The sequence below is a fragment of the Protopterus annectens genome, chromosome 6.part1, assembly GCF_019279795.1.
Source record: "Protopterus annectens isolate FY-2018-M chromosome 6.part1, PAN1.0, whole genome shotgun sequence".
In the NCBI taxonomy this organism is placed as follows: Eukaryota; Metazoa; Chordata; order Ceratodontiformes; family Protopteridae; genus Protopterus; species Protopterus annectens.
In genome coordinates, this window is record NC_056738.1 from 574,240,943 (window position 1) to 574,265,739 (window position 24,797).

The 24,797-nt window shown below is 41.2% G+C and overlaps 1 protein-coding gene across 7 annotated transcripts in view; it reads right to left on the minus strand.

Moving 5' to 3' along the window:
• The window catches only part of RASGRP2 (RAS guanyl releasing protein 2), a 1,579,354-nt gene that overhangs the window by 476,540 nt on the left and 1,078,017 nt on the right, over positions 1-24,797 (minus strand). For all 7 annotated transcript variants that reach the window (XM_044076007.1, XM_044076006.1, XM_044076004.1 and 4 more), the window contains one exon: positions 4,446-4,673. In XM_044076007.1, coding sequence (XP_043931942.1) covers positions 4,446-4,515 — 70 coding nt within the window. In that variant the 5' untranslated portion in view covers positions 4,516-4,673. The remainder of the gene's footprint in view (positions 1-4,445; positions 4,674-24,797) is intronic.

The window sequence follows — 24,797 nt, forward strand, 5'->3', positions numbered from 1 at the left end:
GGAAAGTCTTTGTCTAAATGCACCTGGTGGGTACTGGAAGACTGAGTTAATGTCTGCCTAAGAAGGGTCGGTTTTGTTGCTGTGACACCAGGTGGAAAATGTTTTCCATTTTGCCAGGTATGATTTTTCTGGTATTGAGTTTCCTTGCTTCCCTTAAAATGAAAAGCAAATCCTTGGGATATAGGAGGCATTTCTTGGTGTCAAAATCCAGTCCCTCCAGGCTGTTAACCTGCTAACTAGGAGAGGATGTGAAATAGATCTCCTGACTTGGCTTAGATGATCTACTTCCTGTGGTAGGGTGCATAATGTCCCCTTGCTGAGGGTCAAGAGTAGGGAGAACCAACACTGCCTCAGCCAGAAAGGGGTCACTACGATCCTACATGGTCTGCTTACCCTGACTTTTGTCTGTACCCGGGGGATCAGAGGCAAGGGTGAAAATGCACACAGGAACCAGTTTGTCTATGTGAAAGAGAAAGCATCTATTTTCCAAGTCTGAGTCTGCCGATTTCTGGAACAGAATTTCTGTAATTGTTTGTTGTAGTGAGAGACAAACAGGTCTAATGAGGGAACCCTCCAGTGTAGAGTTAGATCCAGGAAGACCTCCCTCTTCAGCATCCATTCATTTGGGGTCTAGAAGATCCCTATTTAGATAATCCGCCAGGGCATTGTTTGGAACTGGAATATAAAAAGCTATGAGGGTTAGCCATATTTCCTGAGTCAGCATACAAATCTTCCCCACAAGGCTGCACAGAGGGTAGGACAGTGTCAAATCCAGCCCCCCCCCCACTTGTTTATGTATTACATTACTGTAGTTCTGTCTGCCCAGATCTGTAGGGTCTCTGGGCTTAGGTCCAGCTGAAAACCCTTTATGGCCAGGTAGACTGCCAGTAGCTGCTTTTAATTTATATGGTATTTTCTCTGCTGAGGAGTGCCAATGTCCTACATTTTCAGGGAGCCAAAGTATCCCCCCAAACTAGGTCTAAGCTGTCTACAGTGATGGTCATATCTGCTTCTGGTAAAGAGAAATCTGCCCCTAGGCTCTTCTGTATGGTGCTCTTCAATCATAGAGGCTCTTTCTTCAGGCATGGAAGGAGAGGCAGTAGGGGTTTCCAGGATTGAGAATGCTGTACCCAAACATTTTTTAAAAACCACTGAAGTTTTTTATGCACAACTCTGCAAGTTGGATCATGAGAATGCAGGATGCCATGAACCCTAGAATCCTCAAGAATTCCCTTGCTGGGATGTGTTGCTTTGGAAGTAGGCTGATCAGGTAGCCTGCCAAGAAAGTCATCTTGTCCCAGGGAAGGAAGGTTTTCTGCTCTACAGATACTATGATGGCTCCCAGAAACAGAATCTTTTTTTTAGGAAGAGTTTGTGATTTTTGAAAAATTAAGGTGAGAACTACCTTTTGAAGCAGTCAGTGGTGATCTGCAAGGCATACAGGGTCTCTGCTGTGGATTTTCCATGAATGAGACAATCTAAGTAGGGGTAAATATGAACTCCCAGAGTTTTGCAATGTATTATCAGAGAAGCTAAACATTTTGGGGAAACTTTGGGAGTAGTGGACAGCCCAAATGGTAAAGCACAGAACTGGGACACAGAGACTGCAGCTACAAATTGTATGTACTTTCTGTGACTGTCTGCTAAGGGACTTGGAGGTAAGCTCCTTTTAGGATCATAGGAAGTTACTAGGCTATTGGTCCTGAGGTTCTTACAAGCCTACCCAAGAATTTAGCCCATGTTCCAACAAGTCAGCACCCTATGCCACTGTCCAGCAGGGACACAGCTGGAATCCCAGGGATGTATTTTCTGTTCCCCATCCAATTATCCAGGTTGTGCTTCAAAAGGTTTAATGAGGTACTCTGCTTTACATGGAGAGGGAGTCTACTCCACAAAAGGGGGAGTCTCTGGGACACAAATCTGTCCCACCAACAAGTCCTATTGATGTCACAGACCAGGTTGAGGTCACACGTGTGAGTTACTCAAGTGGAGCTTGACATGTGGACATGCGGCAGTCCCATCAGGGCGGGGTCTGAGATTGCTTTGTATGCCAGACAGAGGTCACCTCTGAAGAGTCTGTAGGAGACTGAGTAGAGGGACATGGCTTTTAGCCTGTGTAAAGTAGATGTTTGAGGCCCTGGATTCTCCAAGTGAGGAACCTCTGTGGTCTCTCCAGCTGCTGCATGTGCTTTGTGAGGTACATGCCAAAAGGGGCATTGTACTCAATACTGGGTTTTATAAGGGAAGAATACAGGGATGTTATGACCACCTTGTCCATGGATGAGATACCCTTACTAATGAGGTGGGCCATGTAAAAAGTTTTCCATACAATGGAGGCAATATGGTGGTCAAAAGTCAGTTTGTTATCAACCTGTGTGCCCAAGTCCCTCACGAGTGGGTGCATGCTTAGTACCTTATTATCAATGTGATAATTGGTGGGGATGTCATTCTCCTCAAAAGGGATGATGATGCATTCTTTGGCATTCAGTTTGAGGCCATGTTTCTGGCACCAGTCATTTGTTTGGGTGAGATCCTCTTTGAGGATGTCCACATCACTAGGGAAATTGATGACAGCAATCAGCTTGCAGTCATCTGCAAACTTGGTCAGCCACAGCTCATTAGATTTGGCCTGCAACTCTGGGAAGTATATCCCAAACAGTAGAGGCCCCAATACTGATCCCTGGGGTACACCGTTTGTTATGGGTCTACTTCTTGAGGTGGCTTCCCCTATTTTGACTAGGTGGGTTCTATCAGTGAGCCAGCTTGCTACCCATCTGGTAACATATTGATTGATGCCTACATGAGAGAGTATATCTATTATACCTGAGTGGGGAATAGTATCGAAGGCCTTGGCCAGGTCAAGGTAGGTGGTGTGCACTTTCTTCTCCTCTTCTATGGCCTTGGTGACTGTCTCAAAGAAGTCAATCAAATTTAACAGGCATGACCTCCCCTTGACAAAACCAAACTGTGCAGGATCAAGTGTCTGGAGGTTGTCAATGTCCTTGTTAATGAGGTCCATGAAAATCTACTTCATGGCCTTGCAGATCAGGCTAGTTAGGCTGATGGGTCTATAATTTCCTGGAGCAGTGGACGCTCCACGTTTGTGCAAAGGGATGACTGTAGCCATTCTCCACTCAGCTGGGATGAGCTGAGTGGAGGACAGCTACTTTTTAGGTCTAGAGTAACCAAGAAAGCATTTTGGAAGATTATGAGCAGTAGTTTTTGCAACATAAGCATTTTGATCTTTGGGATGTTGAGAAACTTGTTTAGCATTCAGAAGTTCAAGACAGGCCTCCAAATGTCTTCCTTTCTTGGGACTAGAGAGGTCCTAGAGTAGAAGCTTTTTCCTTCTTGACATGGGGGAACAAGCTGAATGGATTTCCGGTGAAGTTATTCCATGAGGATAGGAGGAAAGAGGCTTTCCTGCTCTTTGGTGATTTTGGAATGCCTAAAATGGGTAGGATTTCTCTGAACTGGATGTAGTACCCTTTTTCTATGATGTTGAGGACCATTTGGTCCTTGGTGATGATTTTCCATACAGACAAGAGAGGTTTAAGTGGAGGGTAGATAAAGGTATGAGAGGATGAGGCTGAACATAGTTATAGTTGGTTCTCCCTACTCTTTGTTCTGGTTGTCATATGCTGAATTGTCTGGGTCTCTTGCCATAGGGTGGCCCTCTCTTGTCTCTTCTTGTCTGCGGGGCAAAGTTCAAGGTTTTGTAGGGAAATACTTATTGCAACTTGGTATCAGAGACAAATAAAATTCCTTCACAGTTTTTTTTTTGCTTTCCTTTTTTATCCAGTTTCTTGACAACTTGTTAACCAGGAGATCCAAAAAGGAATTCCTTGTCTAGTGCAGCATCCAGTAGTTTAATCATAACCACATCAGACAGGGACTATATATATATATATATATATATATATATATATATATATATATATTACACACACACACACACACACACACACACACACACACACACACACACACACACACACACACACACACACACTTCCCTAAAGCTCCCTGCACACAAGGGAAGGACAGCAATTGTGAAATCCTTGTAGATGAGGTGATAGAAAGTAACAGAGCATTTTGTTTTCTGGCTAGGTGTTGGGGAGCTGTGTAAACTTTTCCAGAATGTAAATCAAGTTACATGAAGGAGTATTAATCCTTCTAGGTGATTTCAAATGTAGAGATTAACATAATGCAGTGATACAACAGTGGGATCTGTAGGTATGCAGGCAAAAGTAGACAAGGGGCTAATGGAGCATCAGGAGTAAATTAGCAACATGTGGACTGTACTTTTAATTAAGTGTAGTAGGAACAATACAGTCTGTGACCTTTCTGTGGTCTTCTCTAACAATTCCCTAATTTCCACACATTTAGTAATAAAAAACAATACTTTCCACACATTTAGTAATAAACATGATTGCTATCCTTACCAAAACCTTGTAGGGACCTGTGTAGCAGTTCGTCCACAGTAGCACCATTTTCTTGGTTCGAAGATTCCATTTGATTGCCCTTTTCGCTGGCTACCTTCCTTTGCGTTATCACCGTCACTGACTCAGAGCTGCTCTCCTCAGTTTTGAATTACAGCAAGGTTCCATCTATTTTGAAGGAAGACAAGTCCACCAACAAATCTTGTGTTTTCGTTTCTTTTCTGTGGAATGCTGCAGACAAAAAAAGAAATATGCAACCACAAGCAGTCAAATAAAACTTCACATGGCAAATGCTTTTTTAAGAAAATCTGATGGCTTTAACAGTTCTTCGATTTTTATGTAATGCATTGTATAGCTTGTAAAGTCAATCACCTTCTGGCATATTCATGTAAAGTCCAAGAACTTTTAATAGCCAGTATGAGAGCATTATGGCATACAAGAAAGTGGAGGTACCTCTGCATGACTATTACTTTACAAAAAAACCCAAAAAAAACAGACAAACCTTCGAATGTAACAACAGCTACTCGGGACAAGCTAAAGGTGTTACTGCTCAGTGCTAGGAGTCTCAAAAGGAAACTGTACTCCCTGGAAGCTCTCCTCACCCTGGAAAAGGCTAACATCTATGCAGAAATTAAAACATGGTTAAAAGCCATGGAAAGCACTCTGGTAGTGCATGGCTATAAGGCCTTTCATACATTCCTGCCACCCACTGGACATGAAAGAGCAAAAGGTGGAGGCATATCTATTTACATAAAGAATAAGCACCCCAAGGCTGGTCAAAAAATATCACATGATGAAGCTACTCCATGTCCAACTAACCATGGGAAAAATCCATTGCCATATACGTGATAGTTACAGGTCCCCTACCATGGACCAGGAAACCCAAACATCATTCCTAAGGTTACTAGAATTACTAACCACCCAGCCCAATACCACACTAATGGACAATTGTAACTACCCCTCCACTAGTCGGGAGGCATATATGAGCACTAACATGCAGACCAAAAGATTTTTTGGCTTTGTAAATTCAAATGCCCTGGAGCAGCTAGTCTGCATTCCCACTAGGAGAATAAATATCCTACATCTGGTGCTCACAAACATGGGAGAGTGCTGCTCCCCCCCTTAGTGTGATGTCCTTGCTAGTATGATCATATCACAAAGTGGTCTTCCTTGAAATAAATGTAAAACTAGTCCCCCCATCTAACCCCAAAAACTAAGAACTTCTCCAAGGTAAATTATCCCCTATTAAGGGATGGCATAGCTAGTTTCCAAGCTCCCCCAAATCCAGAAAGCACAGAAACCCACACAGAGGCATACACAATAGCCTTGTATGACCATATAAACAACTCCATAGAAACAGCAGTATCAGACCAAAATAAACCCAGATCAAACCGCACAAACAAGCCACCCTAGTGGACTCCTGGTATTAATAGATTATGCAACAAAAGAAAGAAAATCCTAATCGAGATGTAGGAGGGAATGTGTACAATACAGCATAAAGTCCCTCATAAGTCTAAACAAGCAAATCAGGGAACAAGTCAAATCTCAGAAAGCAGACTTTGAAGAAAAAATATCCTCCAAAGCTAAGGATAACCATAAGGCATTGTTCAGTTATGTCTGCAATCTTAAGGGCAACACCCAACAATGTGTGGAAATAGCAGGAGATGGCATCAGCTATACTCAGCCGAAGATATAGCAAATCTGCTGACAAATTCTTCTCAGATTTCACCTCCTCATCACCCCAAGTTCTCCCCCAGAAAATATTCTCCACTACTCCACCTCCAATCATCACCAATGAACAGGTTACCTCTGTGCACTCTAAAGCTAAAAACACAGCTGATATCCCAGGTTGCCTCTTACACAGCTTAAATCAGGACATATTAGGCTCATTATGATCTCTAACCACATCTCTGGACTGGTTTTGTCCTGATAGAGTTGTGGACAGCAACAGTTATCTTTCTGCTTAAATGGACTATCTACAGACCTGAGAAATTACAGACCAACAAGTTTGACTAGTCTTGTATGTTAAACCATGGAAATAATAATTACAGACCTTATAAATGAGAGAGGAAACCTCAAAACACTGGACCTGACCTGATTCAGCTTTGTCAAGGACAGATCATGTCTCCTAAATCTGGTGGATTTCTTCAAGAAAGTTACTAAAGTCATTGATAAGGTTAAACAGTACATATTGTCTACCTCAACCTGGTTAAGGCATTTGACACAATTTGCCACAGAAGTATTATAAATAAACGCAGACGTATAGCCAGTTAGGTCATGGATAGGACACATGGTTAAAGTAGGTGAAGCCAGATCCAGCAGGAGATCAGTTACTAATGGTGTGCCACAGGGCTCAGTGCTGGGACCACTCCTGTTCAAAATATATTTCCCTCAAGTCAAGGCTAATGTGAAAGGCTTCTGGAATGCAAAGATTGCAGACAACTGCAAGCTGGGGGCCATCACTGATTCCCCCATTGATGCAGATATCCTTCAAGAGAGTGTACATCAGACATATGATTGGTGCCAGATGGCATCAGCTATACTCAGCCAGAAGATATAGCAAATCTACTAACTGACAAATTCAGCTCAGATTTCACCTCCCCATCACCCAAGTTCTCCCCAAGGAAATATCCTCCTTACACTACCATGAAATAGGAAATATCCATGACCTTACACTAAATGCAAAAAATATGCATCATCATACCCTTTAGGAAGTAAAGCACACCTCGCAAATTACAACATCGATAGCACACCCCTAAGACCCGGCTCATAGGCCAGATATATGCACAAAGTAAAATGAGAGGTAGACAGTAGCCTGAACTTTGACTACCATGTGTCCTCAATAGTAAGGAAGTCCTTCAGTGTGGTACAATTTATAAGTAAAGGTACGGCATCCAGATTCAAGTAAATTATAGTCCCGCTGTATTTAGTCCTTATTAAACATATAACAGAGTACAATGCTTCCTCACAAAGAAAATACAAGTTTTAAACAACGTGTCCTATTCTTGTGGATTAAAAGCCCTATCCCTTTACTCTGTCTTCTACTGACTATTAAGGGGTAACCTATGGCTGACCTACAAGGCACTCACAAATCAAGTCCTGATGGAGCTGCTACACATCCGCAAGTAAACAGCATAAAGGTCACCTGATCTAAGGATCTAAACTTGGTCATTGACTCAAAGAAAACATGCTGGAGAGACAGAAATCTGTCCTATCCTTCTTTGGAACAGGCTTCCTATTCACTTTAAGCAGAGCCATTCCCTAGCCCTCTTCAAACACAATTTGGATCAATGGATGAGGAATCACAAATTCACACCTGGGGTAGTGCCCATGTCCCTTAAGGACAGGGGGCAATCCATAAGATACTCAATGCAAAGGCACAAATCCATGCCATCCTCTTGCCCTTAGGGGCCATATATTGAGCAAAATTGGGTTATATTTTCTAGGCTTGTAAGGGCTCTTAAGCCATTAGCCTAGTAGTCTCCTATGAACCTATGACCCTATGAATCTGAATGATATGGTAAACCAAAATACTGAACAGGGTATAATGTGATGACAATGCTAAACAAAGCTTCATGGGGAAAGTTACTGTGTGAAAGGAATGGCATTCTGTGGCAAAGGATATGTGGATGGCAAACACAAAGTAAAATGACAGGAATATGACTTAATATTATGACACTTATTAGCGTAACTCCCAGAATCCTAAGACTGAATGAGACAAATCATGTCTTACATATACGTCTGAGACTGCTGATTCTCATACCACTCTCTTTTCTCCAAGGTATAGTGATCTTAGTACTGATATACACAAGGTTACTGGTCGTGTGTGTGGGTGAGGGGGAGATGGGGGTTCATGGGGCACTGCAAACTCTGAAAAAAACTTTAAAGGAGAACAACGATGTTCAACATTCAATCTTTATTTTTGTATTTTTTTACATAATTCCAGGGCTTGTATGAATAAGTCTCAGAGCTGCAACAGGCTACAGGGACAATTACTTTGTACAAGGCATGGGCACCTGCATGCTGCCAGGACAGGGTACAGTATGAATAGCATAGTCAGCTATAATAGAACACTGAGAACTGCAAGGACAGGGTATAGTGTGAATGGCATACACTGCAATGACAGGGTACAGTGTGGATGGCACTGTCAGCTGTAATAGAACACTGAGAACTGCAAGGAGAGGGTACAATATGAATGGCATGCACTACAAGGACAGGGTACAGTGTGACTGGCACAGTCAGCTGTAATATAATATTGAGAGTTGCAAGAACAGGGCAAAATTATATATATATATATATATATATATATATATATATATATATATATATATATATAATATCTATAATCCACAACAGGGCTTTGTGAGACAAACGGTACTACATTTTTGCAATATCCAACTCCCATCCCCCACCTAGCACGTGGGCGCGCACACACACACACACACACACACACACACACACACACACACACACACAAACAAGCAAAATTCAAATACAAAAATAAAGTGAAATGTTAGAATGATGCAAAAGCCATAAAAATATAGTCAGATGAGGAACTGCACCCTATTACTGACAATAGTTCGATCAGCTCTCATTTGCAACCATTAATAATTTTTCACATTTACAGACAAAATAATGAAAATAAAAACTTCTATAGGACAGTCGCAGCAGCAAGAGCAGGATCTCAGCAAAGATGAACAGCAAACTATTCAGTGACCAGCATGTAGTGATCATTATTGCTGTTGTAGACAGAAATACCAAAGATTCATTGAGATGGAAAATCTCAAGTGGGTGCACGCGTATGTACACACTATATAGAGAGACTGGTAATAAATGAAATAAGGAGACCACAGAAAGTGATAATGTACTGGTAAGGAAGCCACATGGCAGTGACCTGGGGCTGTAAGCATTCTATGCATCCACAACCTCTTTTCTCATTGTTGCACATGGGATCAGGGAATCACTTCAATGCTGACAGTCATCTAGAGCCCAGGTTTATACCACTGGGTGGCTAACCCTGCCATTGTTTTTCCACACCACACACTTGTATGCACACTCACACCTATGGCCATTTTAGTGTGTCCAATCTACCTACTAGATGTCTTTAGAATGTGGGAATAAACTGCAGCACCCAGAAGAAACCCATGTGAACACAGCGAGAACATGCAGACTCTGCACTGAAGACACCCCAGCCAAGAATCAAACCAGGGAACCTTTTGCTGTGAGGTGAAAATGCTATCCACTGCACCACCCTGTGGAGCTGGAAACATTGTGGTCATGAAAAAAACACAGAGACCAGGGGCTGTGTTCAGCAGAACTCACAGTGCTATCAGCACAATGATCTGCAAGCCAGTAACATTGCTCTGAGTAAGTAGCCATTTTTGAGAGAGTGTAACGTAAAAGAAGCACTAACATGTAGGATTGCAAGAAAAGACAGGCTAACAAACAGCTGAACTCCAGACCAAAAATGAATGTTGTTAAAGTAAACTTGAATGAGACTTGTGCAGTGCAATAAAATCCATGCGGTAGAATGGAATCAGTGAATGAATCGCTACAGCTTAGCACAGCTGGATGAATGTCAGAAAAGGTAAGGGGGACAGCAATAATATTGCACAAGGTAGTCAAATATGCAACAGACAGTCCAGAAAGCTAAAGTCCAGCAATGGTTACTCAAAAATGAAGATATGATGAATGGCAATGCTCTCCTTTGAAAAATCCCTCACTGTAATACAAATAGGGATGACTCTAGGTTTGTAAAAATTAAGTACAGGTGAGAAGGTTAAAGGCCTGTGCCACCACATCCAATATGTCAAGGGAAAATCAAAAACAAATCATTGTAGAAGGACCTGCAGTAAATAAAAGTACAGATCAAATGATATAAAGAATGGCGAGGAAAATGAGTTAACATTCAGTCAAAGCTATCAACCTTCTGTCTTCAAAATATGAAACATTTCCTCTCAATGTGCAACAAAAGGGCAAAATATGGAACTTTGATTAAAATCTTCAGCTAGGAAGCTCACAGCATTGGTAAATATGTTACTTTATACTTAGAAAAAGCTAAGCTGATGAATTAATATAATTTAATATCGTTTACAATGGATATCAGTTAAATATTCCTAACAATGAGTATGTGGGCAAACCCTTTCAGTGTGGAACACTGTAGAGCACGGAATTTCTAAGACTTAAAATAAGGCACAGTCCTCATAATGAAGTAGGGTTTAGGGGTATAAATTCAACAGAAAGGCTGGACACTTAGAAATAAATAAGCAACACAGACATCCATTTCATAGATAGCAAGATTATCAGTGGGATAAGGATAATCATCGAGATCAGAGGGGATTACCACTTATCACAGCTAAGGAGGGGACAAGGCAGGAGGGAAGAGAGAGACAGAGACCCATTATAGCACAACAGGAGAGAGAGAAAGTGATGAAGATGGGAGCACTGTCAAACAATAAATATGCACAACGTGCAAGACCGCATTATGCGCATAAAAACTAACCAAAGTGAGGTGATGATAAACAGAAAAGGATAAAGAAGATGATCCTAGTTCTATGCTGGATCTAGCCATAAAGGAAAACTATCAAAAGCCGCTTCATTAGACGACTTATCAGAATAGCTTAGCAAGTTAAGATGGGCTGAAAATACATTATAGTCTGTTGGCCAAAGTTTATATCTCATAACTTCCAGTTATAGACCATACAATTCTGAATGACTCACCTAACAAACAAGAAAAGAACTGCAGGTTATTTTCGAGTAATACAAACACTTGTCGCCAGTGGGTTCATAGATAGGTTCATAGATTACTACTAAGCTAACTGCTCTTGCGAGCCACTTTAAGCCTAGCCAGTTATCCCTTGAGAGACTCAAACCCCGCACCTTGTGTTTGTAAGGCAAACACCTTAACCATTAGGCCACCCTCCCAACCCTATGTAACAAAAAACTAAGATAGAGAGAAAATATCAGCAGTCAAGATAAAAAGCAAACGGCAGCAGTTACAAAGAGCACATGTATCATCTAGCAACCAATCTCCAGCTCATGTGCTACTACCTGGATAGATCACCTTTAAATGAACCAAACCCAAAACAAGATGAATATCATATCATACCCAAGATGCAAGCAGGGAAATCAGATTCTTCAGTACAAACTTCTCTTCATGTAGTCTGGATATGCTTTTGCCATCCAAAGTGTGGTTTTTGCTTTAAGATATCACACCTTTAAAAGGACATCAGCCTCTAAGAAAATGCACATTACATCTATACTCATAGTTTGGATCCATTACGAAATGTTCTGCTGCATTAAGTCAAACAAATGAAGCCTTTTTACAAACAAATAGAAAGGTATCATAAAAAAGAAGCACCTCAATTGGCCAGGGCACAAGGAGTCTAAACTTGTGTCCCCTATGCTATTAGCACCACAAGCTACATGTCTGATTGCGTGACTGGACACAGCTGCGTCTACTTTAAACTGATAAAGTATTTGTGATCTGCTTTGCACACTGTCTTCTCAGCAATGGATCTAGAGATCAAGGAGGAGGAAATGGATTGTACTTACCATACTCATGGTGCACTGCCTCAGTGACATCCAGAGCACCTCACTTAACATACCTAAGGTGCTCTGGATGTCACCGAGACAGTGCACCACACTCAAGGTGCTCCAGATGTCACTGAGGCAGTGCACCATACTTACCATACTTGAGGTCCTCTGGATGTCACTGAGGCAGTGCACCATACCTGCCATACTCGAGGTGCTCCAGATGTCACTGAGACAGTGCAGCATACTTACCATACTCAAAGTGAATATGAGAGAAAGCCCCATTGCTGACAGTGGATAGTTTCCATTACCACCTGGAACATGAGACTAAAAGAAGGGACCACAGAGTAGCTAAGAAACAGCTGCTGAGGCCTTGCAACCACCTACCAGATATTTGCAGACTTAAAGTAGCCAAACTAATAAGATGAAGAAGAAAGCCACCACCAGTGCAGATGGTCCAGAGGTGCCTGCATAGAGGATCCTGTGCTGTCCAGTATCATCCCAGTACCAAGTCATGAAAGCAAGTCATCCATCACAAGAGGACAGACAACTGACAACAGGGAAAGAAAAATGAAGCCTTGGTAAAAGGCCCTTGTAGATGCCAAGAATGAGGACTCACTTAAGGAAAGGATATTTTACCATTCAGCAGATGTCTGGGATGACAAATTAGTCAGCATGCTTTTCATGGCAGCAGAAGAGAACATGAAAGACCTGCAGTCTTCTGAATCTTGGTTGATGCATGAGCCCTACCTGACCAACCTTTGTGTGTATAGACAAATGTAGAAAGCTTGCAGAAAGGTGCCCTGGTTCAGCAACTGCTGTATCATACCCATCAAGTATGTCTTTATGACTCACAATGTAAAGACAACATACAAGTCAATACTAAACAATCAGACATACTTGACTTAATCAGAAGTATTGCTGCTGTCGATGCAATCAGGGATATAACTAAAGTAATTTTAAACAGCCAACAGTCAAGCCCATCAGACAATACTTCCCTATGACTGAAACCAAGGGCTAAATCTTCAATTATAGACTAATAAGTAAAGCTTCAGCTCCTCTATCTATTTAGGGAGAATAGCTGAAATCCCAGCTTCCAGCTGGAGCACCAAAATATACAGAAGCTTCCTGTGAAGTCTAGGTTCATTTTCTGAAAGCAAACAGAGACTACTAAAACATATAGAGGACAAATATATGAGAGGACGCTCCAAGAAACATGGTGTCAGGTTTTCCAAAATACAGTGATTATAGCAAGTGTTTCCTCTGGCATTCTAATGTATGTACAGGGCCTCTCTAAAAGATGTACCCCAAACCTAGATTGCCATGGAAGCCTGGTAACACCATCTAAGGAGTCTGCTGGATTAGAAAATGTGCTGCCAGAGTTGATACAGAAGATACAAGTGAAAATAAATCATATCAAAAGAAACAGGAAGAGTACATTCAGTGGAATGACTAGCTCCACAAAATGCACTCACAAAAATAAGGATGGGCAGGATGCTGACTCGCCTACTAAACAGGGAGCACTGTTATGTTAATGGCTTCCTCTGTGCCTTAACACAACCATGTATTGTAGTGGATGCAATGAACACCAACTCCACCTCCAAACACACAATACCACTTTATATTCTAGGTGTTTGCACCAAGCACTATGCAATACACTCATAATACGTCTAATTAAGGATCATTTCAAAAAATGTTTCTCAAAACACAGATTTAAAAATGCAGTGAAGACTGCCACATTACCGAGCTGCATGAGTGTGCACATGCACGCACACATGCACATACTCCTGCTCTCATCTCTGAACACTTGTTCAAATCCCATTGCAGGCTCATCTCTTTGCTATTCCAGGGTCTAGATGCTGCTTTGAATTTGCAAAGGAATTCCAAATTTTACATAGAGCCATCAATAAACCTGATGATCTCCCATTACTAGAAAAGCATAATTAGCCTGACATTTATTTATTTATTTGACATTTCTTAACCAGGATAGTCCATCTGAGCAAAAGCCCTTTTTCAGTGGAGGCCCAGGAAGAAAAGCTCCACAGTACAAGCAAGAAAAATGTACAAAATTGAAGTTGAATACAGTGAAAAATATATAACAAAACAGTTAAGCAAATGTCGGTAAAGCTCCACAGTACAATATAGTAACAGGCATTATAACATTGAAAAAAAAACATAGCAAAGAAATATACAATAAAACATTTGAATGAATTTATGTAACACATTGGGTTATCTTCAGTGGGTAATTGTACAACAGAGAGCTGTTGTTAAGTGAGTTACGGTAGTAGGGAGGGGAGTAATAAAGAGGATAGTGATAAAGAAAGGGGCGAGTTCATGCAGGATGATTATAGAGGCAAATCCATTTGCTATTAAGGTACCTTTTGTGAGTTTTCTTGAATTCATGGATGTGGGAAATGTTTCTGTTTTTTTGAATTCATGGATGTGGGAAACGTTTCTGAGTGACATGGTGAGCTTGTTCCATGCAAGAGCAGGGAAGTAGCTGTAGAGATTCTGTCCAATAAATTTTTTTTAGGTTTGTGAATTTGTAAGAGACTTTGGTCAGAGCTTCTGAGGGATTGAGGGGGCTTATAGAGGGAGACAAGTGAGGAAATGCCAGGGCAAGAGGAGGGCTTATTCAAAATAGTATGGATAATGAGAAGTTGAATAAATAAGAGTTGGTTAGGAAACTCTAGCCAGCTGAGTGTCTGGAGTGTATGACAGTGGTGTGATCTTGAGGGCAGATTGGCTACAAATCTAGCAACTTTGTTGTAGGTGGTTTCAAGTTTGAAAGTAGTGACAAAAGTAAATTGGTTAAAATATGAGAGCTGTAAAAGAGGTTGGGAAAAAGGTAAGCTTGGGCTAGTGACATCCTGGAGTTGGGTGTGAGGAACCTTTTGTTTCTATGGAGTAAACCAAGCTTTTGGTGAGCTTTCTTGATGCAGTGAAGTACATGAAGGTCAAATTTTAGTTGATCGTCCACTATTACTTCAAGCAGTTTACAGTGGGATTCAGCTATGATAGTAGTGTTGTTGAGGGAATAAATAATGAATGACGATTTGAGATGGGGAAAAGAAGTTTTTTTTTAGGGTTTAGTATGAGTTGGTTGTTAGTAAGCCATGTTTCAGTGAGGCTAAAAGATGTTTGTGTCAGGGTTAGCAAGTCAGTGGGGCTGTCACCTGCATAATGTATGAGGGAAGACTGAGGACAGGATGTGAAGTTGGTTAGTAAAGATGTTAAAAAGGTGGGGGCCTAAAATAGAGCCATGAGGGACATCCATTTTAATGGGGAGAAAAGGAAAATGAGCAGAGCCATTTTACAGATTGCAGTCTGTCTGTGAGGTAGCTATTGAACCAGGTGACAGTTGCTGAGGAAATGACAAACTGAGAAAGTTTGGAGAGGAGGATGGGATGAGATAGAGTGTCAAAGGCTTTGGAGAGATCTAAAAAGATGCAGAACACTAGTTCATAATTGTCTCTGGCTAGGAAAATGGAGTTAATAAAGGAAATAAGTGCAGTAGTGGTGCTGTGGTGGGCGGAAGCCATGTGGAGTAGGTATAATTAGGTTTTCACAAGTAAGATGAGCTGAGATTTGTTTATAAACACAGTGCTCAAGAATTTGAGAGAGGGGGGAGAGTATGGCAATAGGTCAATAATTAGAGGGGTCAACAGAATTTCCACTTTTGTGGATTTGTATGGCGTAGAACTTTTTCCAGATTGCAGCAATGGTGTATTCACTGATTGAGCAGTTTAAGGATGGAGACAGGATATACTATGGAGTCAACAGCAGCTTTAAGAAGAGAGGAGGCAGGTTGTTAGCTGAAGGATAACATGGTTTAAGTTTGACAAAAAGTTTTTTTGTAGCTGGTTGGAATGGATTTTATTGAGAAAGGACTGTTTTGCAGTTGAAGGGTGGTAGGGAGTGGGGGCTGATTGGGTAGATAGTTTGTATACATTTCCTTATGGTATCTATAAGGCATGAATTGAAAATTGAAGCAGTTTTTTGGGATGTGTTATTGGGCAGGGATTGGTAGTTGAAAGACTTCCAGGGTGGAGAATTTTTTGACTGTATTCCAAAATGCTTTAGGGTTTCTGGATTCGGTATCTTGGGGTGAGAGGTAGTAGTTCTTTCTAAGGAGTTTTTTTGTGTTTTTTGGTTAAATTTTGGAGTTCCCTATATTATTGGTAGTGTGTGGGAGATTTAGTCTTAGTCCAGAGTTCCCAGGTGCAATCTTTGTGAACACAGAGAGAACATACAAACTCTGCACAGAAGGCAACCCAACCAAGAATCAAACCAGGGAACATTTTGCATGTCAGCTACTTGTGGCAGGGACATGAAGCACTGATTTCACAGTGCCAGCAGGGTGCCTTACTGGGGACATAGGGAGAGAGAGATACAGACACCCAGACCCCGGGTTGAATGTGTGTCCTGTATGCTCTTGAGGGAAATTGTGCCTGATGCAGGGAGGTCTGCATCTGGAAATACTGAGCGTATTCATTTGTATTCCAAGTGCAAGTCCCTCTCCAGTGTCAGTGGTGAGGATTCAGGCTCCTGCATTACTGGCCTAGCCAGGGGATGTCGCATATTGGTTGCAGTGATAGGATATTAATTAAACTCCTCGAGCCTGTAAGTAGTTGTCACTATAAAAAGTGTACTCTCAAGCAGCCACAAAGTAGGCATTCAGAGTTTCATATCACGATAGTTTTATTTACTGTTTGTTAGACTAGTTTGTCAGGGAGAGCAGGCAAGAATGTCAGCAGAGGACTATGGCAAGCTGACAAGGAACCAGTTGGCTGAGATGTGCCAAGCCAAAGTGAAAACACTGTCAGCTGTGTCAGCATGTCTGGCAGTAGATTTGTATATATTCTCAGACTAACTAGTATTGTATATGCCAGCATGTCTACTTGTGAAAATGAAAACAAGTTTTTAAAATGTTGACTATTTCCCTGCTTATACAAAATGTTTAAATAATCTGTGTTTTGATACATTTCTAATTGCACGTTTGTGACGGAGATTCTAAAGTACAAACTGTCTGTGGAGAATAAGCTGATCACTAGGTGATGTCATTAGAATGTTCTTGGTTGCATTTGAACAGATGACTGACAGGAAAAATATCTTTCTCAAACAGCTGATTGTTATTTTTAAAATAAGACAGTTGAGACGGTTATCCTACACTACATAAAAGAAACTGCTGAAGTCATTTGAAGAGCAGTTAGATAAGAGCAGCAGTTAGTGAAGAGTTGCAGTCAGTTACAGTGCTGTACAGTGGATACCAAGAAAAAACTCACCAAAAACTGTAAGCCTGCCTTTGCCTTGCTGTTATGTTTTAGATTAGATCAGGGACAGTATTCTCTAGTTAGATTAGGAAAGCTTAGTTATTTAGATAGAGTTTTTCTAAGATGATAGACACTTTAATTTTATATTTTTGGTGATTGAATTCTGGTGTTTAATGAAAGCTATTGATTTACATTCTTGTAATCATTTTACTTATTATTAAATATTTTCATTACTTTACATTGTGGCTGGACAATCAGTGTGCTCTTTAAAGATTAGAGTGTGCTTATAACTGTTTGATACTGCTCATGTCACCCCGAATATCGGTCTGCTTCTGGTCATAGCCATAATTTATTTTGATATTTAATTTTTAGTAATTGATCACCCTTTGAAGGACATGTAGACCTGTATGACTCTGGTGGCAGTGTTTACCATTTGTATTGGGGAGGGGAGACGGCTGGAAATGTGTGTCAGGCTTCCCATACGTATTTGTGTGTGTGAGATTTGAATTTGTTTTGTGATTGTGAGTCAGAGGTCTTAAACTGGAACACATTGCTCTGAAGTGCATTATAAGGAATTACATTTGGGGTGGACAGAGTTATATAGTCCAGTCCCAGAAAAAGAGCACTTTCCTGTTGTGCTCTTGAGGGAAATTGTGAAATTTTACTCGTGTGCTCTCTGCCCTGATGTTTTCTGCGACACTCCCACACTGCTGTCAGTGGTGAGGATTGAGGCTCCTTAATTACTGACCCATGTTTTAAGTGGAGGATGTCACATTTATTAGTGGCAGTCCAGTGGGATATTGGATGAACATCACATTTAATTGTTGGCAGCATAGTGTGATTTTTATTTGGATTTCAGTAGCCTGTGGGTAGTTATCATTAAGATGCGCACTCTTGACAGCCACTAGGTAAACATTCAGAATTTCAATCCACCAGAGTTTTATTTATTTATTTTTAGTTAGATAGCTAGGGATAGCAGGCAAGGATGTCAATAGAAGATTTTAGCAAGCTGACAGAGATTCAATTGGCTAAGGAATGTGAAGTCAGAGGATTGGTGTATGCCAATCTGACCAAGGAAGCAATGATTTCAACCCTTGGCTGCAGCCACAGCTCAGACCAGCCATTTGGAGGATATCCAGTTTGGTGCTTGTGATATGCAGCCTTCCAGGACAGGACAGTCCACCTTTTCTTCAGAGGACCTGAGAATCCGTCTGGAATTAGAGAGACTGTGCCTAGAGGCTGAGGAGAGAATGTAACACATGGAGACTGAGGAAAAGGAGGAACAGTGTCAATATGAACCAGAGGCCAAACGTCTTCAACTGGAATCCACAGAGAGACTGTACCTGGAAGCCCAACAACTGGAGACCAAAGATAGACTGAGGAGTTTCGAAGCAGAGGACAATGAGAGGCCATGCTGGCATGAAATAGAGCTTCAAACCCTTTGAGAGGGACATGAACATCATGGGAAAGGGAATAACTGGACCTCAAAAGCCGTACAGGTCAGTAAATTATTTCTCAGTACAGGGATGGGGATGACTTTGATAGTTTTATTCATGTTTTTGAGAAGGTACATAGTCAATATGATGTTGACTGTAAGCTCTGGGTTTGGCTCCTGATTCCCTTACTCCATGGTAAAGCTTTTCAGGTTGTAGCAAAGTTAAATGATGTAGATTGTTTGAATTATGACAAAATGAAATGTTGCTTGCTTGACTGTTTCAAACTTACACCCGAGGCATATAGAAAAACAATTTGTGAACATAGACGCAAGGCAGATGAAAGTGTTTATGATTATATTGCTGACTTAAGTACTTACTTTCACAGATGGGTGAGTGGGTGTCAGATCACTACTTTTGAGGGACTGGCAGACCTTGTGGTGAGAGAACAAGCCGGGACTGGCAGACCTTGTGGTGAGAGAACAAGCCCTCAGAACTTTGCTTGATGACATGAGAGTCTGTTTAGCAGACAGTGAGTGCAACTCTGCAGAGCAGTTGAGGGAAAAGGGGGATCTCTATTTGGCAAGCAGAGCACCACTGAATAAGAAAGGAATACCCAGTACTGCAAATGGACATAAAGGAACCCATGAGGGCAGTCTAAACCACTCCAACAGAGTACACTAGTAATGGGTGAAATTACTATTCCAAGTGCACGGTTAGGAATTGCATGTTTCAAGTGTAACCAGAGGGGACACACAGCAGACAACTGTCCATTAAGGCAAAGTGAGAAACAGAAGGTGAGGGAACCAGTAAGTTTGGATGACAAACTGCCAGTGGTAAGTTGTTTAGAAACAAATGGGGTGCCAAATTATTACCAAAATTGATATCCTATCTTAGTAGATGGTAAACAGGTAACTGTTAAGAGGGACAGAGCTTCTGCTATAACCATTGTGAGGCCTGCAGTGGGTAGAGAAGAGCAGTACTTGCTTGGGCAGTCCACTCCAGTCAGAGCATTGGGAGGGACCCCATTCCAGATACCACTGGCTAGGATTCATCTTGACTGAGGGTGAAAGACGAAGCAAGCAAGTAGGTGTGTTTGAGGATATTCCTGCAGATGTCATGACAGGGACTGACTTTGATGATGCACTACCTTGTGTACATGCACTAACTTGTGTACATGCACTAACTTGTGTACATGCACTATCTTGTGTACATGCACTACCTTGTGTACATGCACTGACATACAATCAGGCCTGGAGGAAAGGCATGTCCCGTAGTCTAGCAGAGACTCAGAAAGATCTTGCACCTGTAACTGGGACTGGCGTGGTGGCTGCTTCAGAGAAGGTGTTATTTGGTAGCAGTAAGTCTAAATATGAGCCACAGCTGCTGGTGAGTACTGATGTTCCCTTGGACATGGTGACTGTGAGGATGGAGGTGTATGGTGGTACCCACAACAACAGCGAGGTACAGCTGTAGGAAGTGACTAGACTTCCTGTGGAAGGGAAGCTGGGGAAGGTCACGGAAGTACAGCTGAGACAAACTCAACTTGCGGATCCTACCTTACAAAGCTTGAGGGAGATGGCTAAGGAGGCATCTAAGGCTCAGGGAAGAGGGGAGTCTGTATACTGGAACAAATATTTGTTGTATACAGAATGGACTCCTGGAGGTGAGCTAGAAGGTGAAGTAAGACAGCAGTTGGTAGTGCCTAGAGCTTACCATCAGCCACTTTTAGTCATAGCACATGACATTCCTTTCTCAGGTCATATGGGCATAAGACATGCTAAGAGACGTATGAAAATTTTCTATTGGCCTGGGAAAGAAAGGGATGTGCTAGGATACTGTACGACTTGTGAACAGTGCCAAAAATTTGGTAAAGTAGGGGACAACACTAAGGCTCCATTAATGCCTCTGCCTGTTATCGAAGAGACATTTCAGAGAGTGGCCCTGGAAATTGTGGGACCCCTGAGTACTCCAAGTTCTACATAAAAAAATACATCTTCATGGTAGGAGACTATGCTAGCAGATATGAGGCAGTGGCTTTGTCATCTATTGAGGCTGAAAAGGTGGCGAGTGCTTTGCTAGGAATCTTCAGCAGAGTAGGTTTTCCACTGTACAGACTGACCGAGGTGCCAACTTCATGTCAAACCTATTGACTTGTCTGTGGAACCATTGCAGGGTTAAAGCTCTAAAGACCACCCCCTACTAAACCCCAGACCAATGGTCTTGTGGAGAGGTTAAACACTACATTGATGATACTATGGGCATTTGCAGACCAACATATTAGGGAGGTCTTGTCTTAGATAGATTAAGTAAGGCAGGATTAACCATTAAATCCAGTAAGTGTCAAGTGGGTATGGCAGAGGTCACTTATGTAGGACACAGAGTGAGAAGTGGTAAAATTAGGCCAGAACCTGTCAAGGTGGAAGCTATTCAAGTGTGGCCAGTTCCTGTTACTAAGAAACAAATGAGAGCATTTCTATGGACAGTGGGGTGATGGACTTCTATCCTACAGTTTTATTTTATATTTCTGGTGATTGAATTCTGGGGTTTAATGAAAGTTATTTATTTACATTCTTGTAATGATTTTACTTATTATTAAATGTTTTTCATTACTTTACATTGTGGCTGGACAATCGGTGTGTTCTTTATAGATTAGAGAGTGCATATACCTGTTTGTCACCCTGACTGCCTGGCTGTGTCTGGTCATAGCTAACATTTATTTTGATATTTAATTTGTAATAACTGATCACCATTTGAGGGGGCGTGTAGACCTGTCTGACACTGGTGACACCTTCACTAATTGTACTAGGGAGGGGACACAGCTGGAAATCTGTGTCAGGCTTCCCATAAGTATTTCAATGTGTGAGATTTGAATTTATTTTGAGTGTGAGTGAGTCAGATGATTTAAACTGGAACACACTGTTCTGAAGAGTACAATAAGGAATTACATTTGGGGTGGACAGAGGTATATAGTCCAGTGTCAAAAAAAAAGAAAAGAGCGTGTTACTGTTGTGCTCTTAAGGGAAATTGTGAAATTTTACTCTTGTATGCCCTGTGCTCTGATGTTTTCTGTGACACTCCCACACTGGAGTCAATGATGAGGATTGAAGCACCTTAATTACTGACCCAGGTTTTAAATTGGGGAACATCAAATTTATTAGTGGAAGTCCGGTGGGATATTGCCCGGACATCACACATGCCAACCTGACTAAAGGGAAAATAACTGCAGCATTAAAAAGCAGCTGCAGTACAGATCTGCAACCTGGAAGACAATTGGTCTGGCACTGGGGATGCACAGCTCTCAAACAGGGCAGTTCTACTTTTCCTCAGAGGACTTAAAAATCTGGAGTTTAAGAGAACTGAACTGGGACTGAAGAAAATGAGAGACTGCAGTGTTCTGAGGCTGAAGAAAAGGAGAATGTGTGTCAACATGAGAGGGAGATGCTGACTCTTTGCCAGGGTCATGGAGGTAATGGGGAAGGGAATAACCAAACCCCAGAAGCAATAAAGGTCAGTAAATTTCCTCCACAATTTACAGAGGGTGATAATTTCGATAGTTTTATTCATATGTTTGATAGGGTATGTAAGCAGTATAATGTTGACCAAGGGCTCTGGTATGTTTCCTGACCCCCTTACTCCGTGGTAAAACTGTAACTGCTGTTTTCTAAATTGTTTGATACTGATTGCTTAAACTATGGTACAAGTTGAAATGTTTATTGGAATGTTTTATGTTAACACCTGAAGCTTACAGTAAAATGTTTCGTGAGCATAAAAGCAAGGCAGATGAAAGTGTGTGTGATTATATTGCCAAGTTAAGCACTTATTTTCATAGGTGGATAAGTGGATGCCAGGTTACCACTTTTCAAGGGCTGTCAGACCTTTTGGTGAGGGAACAAGAACTTAGCACTTTGCCTGAGGATGTGAGAATCTGGTTGGCAGACAGGGAATGCAACTCTGCATATAAGCTGGGGATCTCAACTTACCAAGCAGGGCATCACTGCACAGGAAAGGGACACACAGTGCTGCACATGGATATAAGAGAACCCATGGTGAGCAGCCTAAACTGCCCCAACAGACTCCACCAGTAACAGGGAAAGCCACTAGTTCAGGTACACAGCCAGGATCAAGGGTTAAATATTTTAAATGTAACCAGTGGGGCCATGCAGCATAGAGATGTCCATGGAGACAAGGTGGAGAACAAAAGATGGGGGAATGAGCAAGTCAGAATAACATAATGCCAGCAGTAAGTTCTCTGGGGACAACAGGGGTACCAAACTACCACCACAGTTTGTATCCTATCTTGGTGGATGGCAAACAGGCCACTGCCATGGCAGAGACGGCCTCTGACATAACCATTATGAATCCTGCAGTGGTTAAAGAGGAGCAGTACTTACTTGGGCAGTCCTCCCCAGTCAGAGCTTTATGACGGATCACATTCCAAATGCCTTTGGCCAGGGTTCACCTTGACTGGGAGGGTGGATAAGGAAGGAAGCAAGCAAGTAGGTGTTAGAGAATATCCCTGCAGAGGTCTTGATATGAAATGATTTTGATAATGCAGTACCTTGTGTGCATGCAGTGACATGCAGTCAGGCTTGGAGACAGGGATGTGGGTCTGGTGGCCTGGGGAGACCCAGACAGAATGCATCCCTGAAGTAAGGACTGGTGATGTGACAAATTCAGGGAGGGAACAGTCCTGTAGGAGTTAGCCCAAAGATGAGCCATGGCTGCTGGTAGGTACTGATGTTCACAATTAAAAGTAAAATGTACTGATAAAGTTGTATATAACAAGAGCTAAACATCAAAAAAGCAAAAGAGCTCAATAATCTTCAGCTTCTTTAATAATCCATGACAAATTCACTCAGTAAGCGCTTCCTTCTAGTATTAGACTTCTTCAGACTGAATGAAAGAAATAAAAAACAGCTTACATACATATAACAGAATTAAATAACTGACATAATTAAGTTTATAAAAACAATTATGTAATCAAGGCCAAAAAAGAATAGTACCCGTTTTTTCTAAAAGCAGTCCTAAGATTAGCAAAATTTTCGGCTTGTCAAAAATTTACAAAGTGACTGCCCACCATTGAGGCTTATTGTGGCATGCGTTGATAGCAAAACAAAGGCCATGGCTGTATTTACTGATAAGCAACTACAAAAAGTAGTTGAAAAAAGTGAAACATATATGCGTGATACTTTTGCTTTCACTAAAATTACCAAAGGGATTGATGTACATGAGTCTGATTATTTAGTAACAATGGATAAAAAATAACTATTTTCTGTGATACCCAATGACACTGGTGGGGAATATATTAGAATGGAATTATGTTCTAAGCTTTTTAATGATGATGGAGTCACGTTTATTTTAGAAATACTAAATGTTATTTTATCTTATAATAATTTTGAATTTAATGGATCCTTCTACCAACAAACTAATGACATAGCCATGGAGGCTGCCATGACTCTAAGTTATGCTAATTTATGGTAGCTTGAGAGAAGGAGTTTTACGAAGAGTGAATGTTACATCAAAGCCATCTATTATGGCTGTTTTATAGATGAGCTCTTCTTAGTTTGGAGAGGGAGTCTAGATGATTTATGTTTTATAGAGTATGCAAATGATGCCTGTGATTATTCAAGTTTTACATCAAGTTATGATGTTAAGAGACTCCATTTTTTGGATGTAAAAGTATACAAAGAAGGGGAAGGAGCTTCAAACCAAGATTTATAAGAAAGAGGTACAAAACAATACTTATTTGGAGTATGACATTATGCATCCCATTAACATGAAGAACAACATTGTTAAAGGAAAGTTAAAAAGAGTTAATGACCTGACAGACTGTGATGCTTTATTTTTTGAAGAGGGTACTGCTTTATGTACTAAATTAATGGTGAGGAGTTACCCTAAGTCTTGTTAAGCAAAAGGTTAAAGAAATAAGCAGTTGTCCGGGTAAAACGAATAATGGGACTAACATTATGAAATAGGAAGAATTATGAAATATGGATGGTTGTCCAATATTCCTTAGATTGCAAACAGATTAAAAAACTGGTAAAGGAAAAATGGAAAATTTTAAGGAGTTTTCCTGAAGCAAAAAAAAAAAAAAAAGTGGTAGGAGAAGCACC